The sequence below is a fragment of the Brienomyrus brachyistius genome, chromosome 3 (assembly GCF_023856365.1).
Source record: "Brienomyrus brachyistius isolate T26 chromosome 3, BBRACH_0.4, whole genome shotgun sequence".
NCBI classification, from domain to species: domain Eukaryota; kingdom Metazoa; phylum Chordata; class Actinopteri; order Osteoglossiformes; family Mormyridae; genus Brienomyrus; species Brienomyrus brachyistius.
In genome coordinates, this window is record NC_064535.1 from 9,692,092 (window position 1) to 9,702,066 (window position 9,975).

At 39.3% G+C, this 9,975-nt stretch overlaps 2 protein-coding genes across 2 annotated transcripts; both read right to left on the bottom strand.

Annotated features, from left to right (window-relative positions):
• Positions 1-4,587, bottom strand: LOC125738615 (CUB and zona pellucida-like domain-containing protein 1). Its single transcript, XM_049007772.1, has 9 exons — positions 4,559-4,587; positions 4,238-4,342; positions 4,039-4,080; positions 3,666-3,813; positions 3,355-3,566; positions 2,942-3,117; positions 2,271-2,662; positions 801-1,045; positions 1-209 (listed from the first exon to the last, which is right to left on the bottom strand). Exons 2-9 carry the CDS (start codon positions 4,320-4,322, stop codon positions 169-171), a joined length of 1,341 nt encoding a protein of 446 aa, XP_048863729.1. The 5' UTR covers positions 4,323-4,342; positions 4,559-4,587; the 3' UTR covers positions 1-168.
• Positions 4,588-4,690: 103 nt separating this feature from the next.
• Positions 4,691-8,183, bottom strand: LOC125739368 (deleted in malignant brain tumors 1 protein-like). Its single transcript, XM_049009411.1, has 4 exons — positions 8,117-8,183; positions 7,555-7,674; positions 6,335-6,530; positions 4,691-5,009 (listed from the first exon to the last, which is right to left on the bottom strand). The coding sequence occupies exons 1-4, from the start codon at positions 8,166-8,168 to the stop codon at positions 4,691-4,693; spliced, it is 687 nt and encodes a 228-aa protein (XP_048865368.1). The 5' UTR covers positions 8,169-8,183.
• Positions 8,184-9,975: the final 1,792 nt, after the last annotated feature.

A 9,975-nucleotide genomic window follows, 5' to 3' on the forward strand; every position in this document is an offset into this window, starting at 1 on the left:
TTGCCTTTGTTAATGCTTTAATCATGGTTATAGTGTGTTGCAGTAAACATTTTATAAATGCTGTAATCTTAAAGTAAGTTATTACGGGTTTCTTTAAATGCTTTCAGTAATTATCAATATGAATGATTTTGTAGGAAATGTAAACATCGGGATGTTGTCTGTCGTGTCTCAGACTTTTGCATCACCGGCGTCTCCCGCCTCTGTGTCATCTGGAAAAAAAAAGAACACATTGATGTAACTAATTGGATGGTGTGCAGTTCTGCAGCTGAGGACCTAGTGGCCATGGTCTGGAGGGTGCCTGGCCAAATCCCACGTCTGGCAGAATTAATGATCTCATATGTGGCACTTGAGCAAGGCCCTTAACCACGACTGTTCTTCAGGTGATGGGCACTTGTATATTTGTCTTATGGACTGTCAGCTGGGATATATATGTATATATCTGCAATATATATATACAAATATATTTCATCGTATATGCAGTCCTATGCTAGATAAGAACAGAACACTTCATTCGTCAATATAGGGTAAATTTTCTTTTCAACAAACCCAATTTGCTCTACAGCACAGAGTCGAGCCCACATTCAGAGTCGAGCCCGCTTGCAGGGTCGAGCCTGGAGCAACAGGAGGCTAAGGGACCTGCTCGGGGTCCAAACCCATCGAGCCACACAGCACTGGAAGAACCATTCTTTCTCTTGTTACTAAAACCGATCAGTTCATACTAATCTGTACTGACAAAATAGAAAACAAAAATAAATGGAAGAAAAAGGATGGAAAGAAGCTCTTTGAAGGGTAACATTTACCTTTTAGTTGGATGGGCCCCAGGACCACAGTTGCGTCTCCATGAGCAGAGCTCAGGGATCTTGCCTTGCGGGTGCGACACCCCTGGGTGCAGCGCGAGTTGATGTCATTGGCCTGACACACAACCGCTTTACATTGTATGTACACAGAAGGATACGTGCGCAGAAACTTGAAAGCCTGGAACCTGAAGCGGGCGACACTTTTGGGAACGCCGCTATACACATAGTAGCTGTTGTCCTTTTGACAGCTGATAGAGAAAGAAAAAGAGAGTCAATCGACAAGGGCAAACAAGGCTAAGCGTCTTGCATCCAGATAACAAAAAAGATCATAAAATACAGTGGTACCTCAGTTCTCGATCTCATTAGAACTCGAATTTCTTACAAGTCGAACCCTCCAGTTTGAAAAAAAAAAAGCCCTAGAACTCGATCTGAATCTCAGAAGTCGAACCGAGAACCGACCTGAGAACTTGTACGCGTGAGGGAATGAATCACGCGGCACGTCTCTCAGTGGAAACAAACGTATCGCTTCAGTCTCTACCTCGCATTCGCTGTGGTAGCGTCGTTTGCTGGTGATAGTGCTTTTTTATTGAAAATATCAGGTAATACACTGTACTATATATATCATTTTGGTAGCCATTGCTCACCAAAAAGTTACGCAATAGCTGTACAATTGTTACAACCTAAAAGTTTGCGATTTACGAACAAATTAACGAATACAGAGCAATAATAAGAATAAACAATGGACTGCATGACATAGTCTAGTGTTGGCGCAATGTCAGGGCATGGCTTGGGGTTGTCACGATCTGCCGAGCCAGCAGGGACAGGACTCAAGCGATCGGGAAACACGGGGTTTAATTGAGAACAGGCAGAAGAACACAATGATGTTATAATTTCCAGACTGAGGAAATAAACTCAATCGCGGCCTAAATACATAGGACTAATGACAACAACCGTTATCGTTTATCGTTTTGGAAGCCATTAAGAAAAAAATGCTGTTCTTGTTTTATCCTTTGCATTTTGTGTTTAAATGCTAAAAAAAAAAACCCATATTTAAGTGTAATTTTTGGGGCCAGGAACCAATTCATTGGTTTTCCAGTATTTCTAATGGGGAAGATTCGAACCTGAGTTCTGAACGGATTAAGTTTAAGTTCTGAAGTACCATTGTAAGTTCAGACTTATGATAACTATTTGCAGATTTTTTCCTCCTCTTGATTTGTCCACCCATCACCCAATAACTTTGTCTGAATAATTAATAAATATAATTATATACATTCACACTGGTGTCCTATCGAGAAAGTACCCATGTCTAATGTACTATGTGGCCTGTTACTAGGAATAGAAATGGATAGATGGGTGGGTGAATGGATGGATATTTACACTAAGAAACTGAATTATAGCATTTAATAAATACATAATACTTTAAATTGGAATATAAAGTGTTAAAGACTAAACTAAAAACAAAGCCTGTCTCACCCACTGCGGACCAGGTCATACGTCCGCGTCTTAAAGTCATCTTCATGGGGAGAGGCGACACAGGTGTCCAAGAACAACACCAGGTTGTCGGAACGTCTCTGCAACTGGACTTGCACATACAGGTACTCGTTCAAAGGCACCCGGTAGGGGGAGTCATGCACTGGGTAATAGAAGTTGCTTGAGGTATAGAAGACCATGGAGGCATTGAAGTGCCCTATTCCTGTGATGTTCGCGTCAACTTGCTCAAGGGCCTCATACATAATATGGGCGGTGGTGTCCGGTTCCATGTAACAACCCACTCGCAACTGGAAATCCGACAGACGTGTGATCTCTCCAGTATCTGACTGGGAAGCCCTCACATTATTGGTGTAGATGACTTTACCATTGCTGGACTGTCCAATGGGAAAAAAAAATCATGTCACACAATCTACAAAGAATCTCACCCTCCCCCCCCCCCCCCCCCCGCAAAAGTACACCAGGCCAAGTGAATTGGGATTAAGGGAGCAGGTTTTTGAATGTAATATAATTAAAGTAAACCAGAATTTAGTGAATTTGACAGCCTTGGCAGTTATTTTCTCATTTTAGCTAATAAAGCATATGATAATAATATAACTTCATTTCAAACTATGCCAAAAACCATTTTTTTTTGTTTGGTTGAACTAGTGTCGTACCTCTTGCCGTGTACCACATGTGTTCAGTGGGAAGTTGAAGATGACCTCGGAGGAAGACACTTGAGGTCTGCAGTATTGGTCATTCAGATATAAATCATTGCCACTGTACCCAAATCTCCTGAGGTAAGAAGCCTGAATTACTATATTCATTTTGTCTGATGAGCAGTCCACTTTTCCTGAAATCAAAAGTTCAACAGGGTTTTTTTAAATATATTTTTTCAATAAAATTTGGACGACTTGCGAGATTATTAAACACAACCAAACACTGACCCTAGCTACTATTCAAATTTCTTATGCTGTCAATCCTCTCGCAAGATCCAGATCATTCTATCTCTGACCTCATTGAGGTAAAAGTTTGTGACAATAAACAGTGGGTATACGTAAAAATATAAATCACCCCCCCCCCAGGGTACTAACCTGAGCTTTCTGAAAGTGAACTGCTGTAAACAGCGTGAAACCTCTGCCAACCTCTGTGTAGTCAGTCCTGAAGAGAACAGTCAGGTATCTAGAGGAGGAGTGGAACATCCCTATGGTGCTATTGAAGCACATGTTACCAAGATGCGGGGAGCTCAAGGACGACCCATCATACACAGAAATGTAGTCACAGCTGCAGCACTTCTCCAGGCTGTCAAAAAATAACGTCAGGTCATTTTAAAGGCAATTCGCATGGGAATGTATATGCATATATGTGATCACTATTAAACAATGCAAATTTAATATTTACTTAATGTCGTTGAATGTCAAAAAGACTCTTTGTTCCGGAGGAGCAGTTATGTACCAAACGCAATGAGCATTGTCATAGTAATAGTTGGGGTAATTGGGACTGAGGAATGATCCAGATCCGTAGAGGTGTCCTCCACAGGATGACGAATCTTCAGGGAGAAGTAAAGATCAGACGTTTACCAAACGGTAAGCATTTTGGGAATTCTGAGAAACAGCCTGCAGATGTTTCTTTGCAATGAAATATCACACAGGAATTTTTCTCACATTTACATGCAAAGATTATTATTGCTGTTGTTGTTCTACTATAGAGGTGTCTTAGGTCACATACTAGACCTGCATATAAGTAATATGTCAGAGAAATGCAGGAATGGTACCTGGTGTATAATATCCTTCTGTTGTATTATGCTCACAGTAATCTGTAAAAAACAGGAAAGATAAGGGGCTCAGTAACATAGATCATATACAGTAAGAATTAAATCTTGCATGACCAATCTCCCTCATGCAGCATCTACTGCTTTTCTGTACTCATTCTTTGTAGATGTCCCTTACAGAATGCCGGGTGTTTGTGATTACCGTGGAAGTCAGGGCAACAGTTGCCGTAGAATTGGCAGGAATCTTGGCATGAACAGGCTCCCAGGTAGTAGCCACAATTATACATGCAAGATGCAGAAGTAACACCTAGTAAAGGAAAGAATATTAGTAATACCACAAGATTATATTGTTTTCTCAGTACAAAATGATCAGGTATGTATGGCATTTTTTCATGAGGAAAACAAAAGATCTGGCCAGAGAAATGTTATGACAAATTTCTTATTTTGCTTGAAATGGGTAAAAAAAAATTTATATGGGCAAAAATAAGATAAAAATTACTAAAAAAAAAAAAAAACATAATACTTGATTCTGTTGTCCTAGGACTTCCCGTTAGGGCCATTACAGTATTCTGTAAGAGAGAGAGAGAGAGAGAAAAACAATGTGTTATATAAAATGCGCAACATGCAGCATACATATGAAATGATCATTATCTATTCATATCTTACCAGTGTAACAGTGGGCACAGAAATCAGGGCAGCAGTTTCCATTGAATTCACAAGAGGAGGAACAGGAGCAGGTTCCCAAACTGTAGCCGCAGTTGTACCTACAGCTGTCTTGTCCAGTGTTGTAGATGGCTTTAAACCCAATATTTGTAACAGAGGAGTCTGTTTTAAAGACTACAGTCAGGTAGTTTGAAGAAGAGTAGACTGGTTGGCCTCTTCCATTGTTATGGCAAAATGATTGCAAGAGTGTGGAGCTGGTTGAGATGCCATCATACACTGTGACACTGTCACAACACCCGCAGTTCTCCAATCTAAAAAAACATTGAGTTCAGAAGTATGTGATTTCCCATCCTTGCTTGACACGCAGTATCCGACAACCCAATGGAATATTCCCCCCCGGAAATGTTCATTTTATTTCTTACACGGAATCCAAGTTTAAACTGCCTGTATAAAGCTGTCACATGTGCAGTCAGGTTTTCACCTGCAATGCTTTTAAACAATTAATGAAAAATATATAAGAAACCTAGAAAGAATGCGGCTCATTTATATAATCATTACTATTGGTATACTAAATATATTATTTAGCTACGGCTAGGATTGCCATATCCACTGTATTAGTTCGATTTCCATCAAATAAATTGGTTCTAGTTGTGTGTCTCAGTGAGAGTATATGCCAAGAAAGTAACAGTATATGAACTTGATGGGCCGAATGGCCTCCTTTCGTTTATATAGTTCTTATGTTCTAAACATAAAACGAGGACTTTTCTGGGATTGTGAGTCTTGATTCCTGCCCCAGAGCCTGTGTGTGTATGTGTGTCATGTTTTTATTACATTATGGGGGACCAAATGTCTCCCATAATGTAATAAAAACCTGTTTTTTTTAGATGTTGTGGGACCATTTTTCAGGTCCCCACAAATATCTGTGAATGCAATCATAAAACTAAAAATGCCAAAAGTCTGGTATTTTGTTTTCGTTATTCATGGTTAAGGTTACGGTCTGGGTAGGGGTTAAGGTCGTCGTGTTGGGATTAGAGATTTCCCCATAGAAATGAATGGAGAGTCCCCACAAAGATGTGTGTGCATGTGTGTGTGTGTGTGTGTGTGTGTGTATGTGTGTGTGTCAGAGCAGGCATACCTTACCTTATGGGGACACAACGACCCCACAACGTGACGAATACCCATTTTTTTCCCTTATGGGGACCAGCTTCCTTAATAAAAAATCTGTGATTGCAATGAAAAAACTAAAATGCAAAAAACCCTTGAATTTTGCTTGGTTACTTATGGTTATGGTTAGGACTGGGTAGGGGTTAAGGTTGTCATAGTTAGCGTTAACATTTTCCCCATAGAAATGTATGAGTGGTCCCCATAAAGATATGTTTACCCGACATGTGTGTGGTGGTGTGTGCAATTTGCATGTTCTTCCTTCGGTCATGTGACTTTCTTCCCACCGGCAAAAAGATATGCAGCAAAGTGAATCGCTGTTGTCCTTAGCGTGTGATAGTGTGCCTTGCAATGGATTACTATCCCTGCCTGGATCTCCTCTCCAACTTCCCCTGTGCTTCAGACCCCCTGCAACATATTATGAACTTATACTGTAATCCTGAAGATTGCTCACTCTCATTTATGACACACTTACCGTATGTCTACGAGTGCCAAAACGATCCTTTGTCCACTGGGAACCTTTATTTGCCAAGTACAGCGTGCATTGTTGAAATAGCCATAGGGGTAATTAGGGCTGGAAAAATACCCAGATGAGCTTGTTAATACACCTCCACAGGAATCTATAGGGACTGTAATACCTGGCATGGTACTCGTTACCGGATCACAGTATTCTGTAAAACAAAAGAAAGAGAAAGATTACCATGTGGTTCCCATAAATTAACCTCCTTTAACTGAAACTTGCAATGGTGGTTGAATCGGAAAAATAAATAACTAAACAAACATATAAACAAAACAAAAAATGTTATGTGCAGAGACAGCAGAAACATATAATATGACTGTAAACTCTGTTAAAATATGGAAATTAAGTGTATATAGGTTGCATATAGGTTGCTACTAAGACCTTTCAAGCAAAATTAGCACTTTATGTAATATAAATATTTACTGTTAATTTTTTGCCATAAATAGATGAACAGCATATTTCATGTATCAAAATACTCCAAATACATACAAATCATATTATTTACTAAGGTCTGTTAAGGAATATGAAACTTGAATAAATTATTGTCATTTGCATAAACACTTAATCATTCTCCCTATATTCGATAAATCGATATTCGATAAAGATTCCACAGCTACCTGTTTGAACATAATGATGTCAGGCTACTTCCACTTTTTTGACAATATAGCGGTGATCAGTTTTGCTAGAACTATTCATCCAAAGTTAAAGCAAATCAGACGTATCTACAGACATTAGCCTCTCCAAATACCATAAAGAAGTCAACCACAGTAGATAGAAACCGTAATACTGAGAGCTGCTCAATAATGATGATGATGATGATGATGACAGTAACATGTTTTATTTTAAAGGTTCCTTTTAAGACACTCAAGATCACCTCAAAAAGAATAAGAACAACAGCACTTTAACATCAATACAATCAGACATTACTAAGTAAAAAGTTACGAGCTTTCAAGCAGATGGACTCAAAGTGAATATACCAGCCTGAAAAGGTGAGGTTTCACTGCAGTTTTAAATGTGTTAAAATGCTGTAGAACCCATGTCTGGGATAGAAAGGAGACCTGCTGAGGAGGACCAGAGGGAGCGGGTGGGAGGGTAGGCCTGCAGAAGATCAGTGAGGTAAAAGCAGGACTTTAAAGTGTATTTGGCAGGACACAGTGATCTCCCTGGCTGCTTACCTCTATAGTCGGAGCAACAGTTATAATAGTACCAGCAGTCATTTCTGCAGGAGCAGCTGTGGTAGGAGTAACCACAGCCGTACATGCAGGAGTCCGTGGAATAGTCAGTGGTGAAATAGCCTAACAAAGAATTACGAACATTTTATAATGCGTTAAGCACATCGGAATGTTTTAGTGACAAAACTCATGGGTTTGGGTGAATAATTAAGAAAGTAGAGCCTGTTGGTGATATTTACGTACTTTTGCAAAACTGCTACATGGAAATTTGATGGTTTACAGTGTCTGTTCATTAATTAACGTTTTACTTCCTCAGTTGGGTGAAAATTTGTCAAGCGTTGCACTGGTTCAAATGGACTGTTTCAAAATCACTCATAACTTTAGAACGGTGAAGAAATTAGGATTTTCTGTCTTTTCAACTGAAAGGAATGCCAGTAGCATGTTGAGTCACATTCCAGCTTGAATGAACTATATTCAGACATCTAAAATACAGAATACAGAATTCATACAGAAAGTTGTACATTTAAAATGTTAATAATCCAAGTAAATCTTTGGTATTACTAACCTTTTAGCCCGGACCTTCCTGAAATACATACAGCGTGACAGTTTACAATCATCCTTCTGCATAATTCATATAAAACATCATTAACACACACAATATATGGAATTTTATTTTAGTTTTTATAGAAATATAAAAAATCCATTGGCTATCATTGTTATCCTTGCTGGTGCATATTGGTTATCTTGCTTAGGTAATAAAAAATGAGCAGATTACAGTAAATACATGTAGTATATGTACATACCATGGATGTCGCTGATGGCCAGCAAAAGGCTTAGTAGGAAAGTTAAGGTGTGAAGCCCCATGGTTCACTTACCCAGGTCTGTCCCAAATGACCGTAAATGATCGCTTATATATACCTGATGTACCTAATATTTTTTCCGCATATTCGTTCGAAGGAGTAATAAACTGTGTGAGGAGATTGCAGGTGGACCAGCATAAATCATCAGCACCTGTAGAAATCACACGGTTTGGTTAGTCAATAAAAAACATCCACTGTTATAAATTTGCAGAAAAAAATAAATGTTCGATATATACCTGAATGCAACCTTAGGGACATTGTAAAGCAATTTCACAGACCAGAGGATTTATTGTTAGCTGGTGTCATATGTCATGAACCATCTGCATTCTCATGGTTCAGGATTCCGCTTCCTCATCTGAGGTGTTCCCTTTCTTTCTCGATGTCCTACACATGCCCAGTGTAAACACAGATAAACACAATCTTTACAGCCCCACATCCCAGAAATGCCGTTATGGCGGTAAGTGATAAAATGCTTGACTTCATCAGAAACTCATAAACCGTATTTCAATAATTTGCACTAGAAATAAATAATAATAATAAAAATGCAACATGTAATAATAGTGATTCACTGTAAAACACCTGTAAAACTTGCTGGAGTGTGTAGTGTCACTCATCCAGTTTACATACCCAGTTATTCTTTACAGGGCTGTGATGAACCTGAACCCTATTCCGGGAAGCTGAAGACTGGGGACACCCCATCTTTCTAGACATAATACATATACATAAATGCACGTAGTAAAGTGCAGATATGCTTTAATACGCTATTACTTTATGATGGCGGGACTGGATATTTTTCTCTTTTGTTTGAACAGCATTGCTGATACAGGTTTTGCAAACAGGATTTTCCATATCAGCCTAAATGATAAGAGTGAATTACCATCTCTACACTCAGTACGTATTGCTACAAATCCCACGTAGATTCTCCATTTGCTTATCAGAATAATAATACTTTACTGATCCCTGCGGATAAATTCTCTTTTCGCCCATCCCAACTTGCTCTCCGTGAGACACACATGCAGGTGAGAGCATGGTTTGGGGGTCACAGCAAAGGGTCAACCACACACGGCACCCCAGAGCAGTGAGTTACAGTAAGGGCCTCATCTAAAGGTCCACAGACATGTGACTATTCTGGGGATGCTGGGCTTGAAACAAAGACCTTCTGTTCACAGATACGGAGACTTGAGCTGATCACACCCCACACCTATCCTGCATAGGCATAAGCAATGCTTAATTGGTAAATCAGAAGGTGCCGGAATGTGAAGGGCATATGAGAGCTACGTATTTTTTAGAATAATTCTAAAGTAATAAAGGTGAAATTGCACAAAAATTGGTCTGTAAATTAAAATATATACTTATTTTATTTTTTATTTATTGCTATTGTTTTTGCTTTTTTAACCAGAGAGCTGCTGGATTCATGGAAATAGGAGCCAAAAAAAGCAGACAGTGAAAAACAGAGGAGTCCAGAACGTGTTCTAGCAGGATCCAGCACCAGGTATAAGGTAGGGATACATCCTAGACAGGAACAACACACACACACTCACTGACACACACACACACACACACA

Excerpts from the sequence above, each read along its gene's own strand:
- LOC125739368 (XM_049009411.1), bottom strand. The coding sequence starts at position 8,168 with ATGATTGTAAACTGTCACGCTGTATGTATTTCAGGAAGGTCCGGGCTA. Across the intron at positions 7,675-8,116 it reads AGGAAGGTCCGGGCTAAAAG|GCTATTTCACCACTGACTAT; the intron begins GTTAGTAATACC and ends ATTCTTTGTTAG. Across the intron at positions 6,531-7,554 it reads CTGTTGCTCCGACTATAGAG|AATACTGTGATCCGGTAACG; the intron begins GTAAGCAGCCAG and ends TTTGTTTTACAG.
- LOC125738615 (XM_049007772.1), bottom strand. The coding sequence starts at position 4,322 with ATGTATAATTGTGGCTACTACCTGGGAGCCTGTTCATGCCAAGATTCC. Across the intron at positions 3,118-3,354 it reads CTTTCAGAAAGCTCAGGTTA|GAAAAGTGGACTGCTCATCA; the intron begins GTACCCTGGGGG and ends TTTTGATTTCAG. Across the intron at positions 2,663-2,941 it reads CATGTGGTACACGGCAAGAG|TCCAGCAATGGTAAAGTCAT; the intron begins GTACGACACTAG and ends CCCATTGGACAG.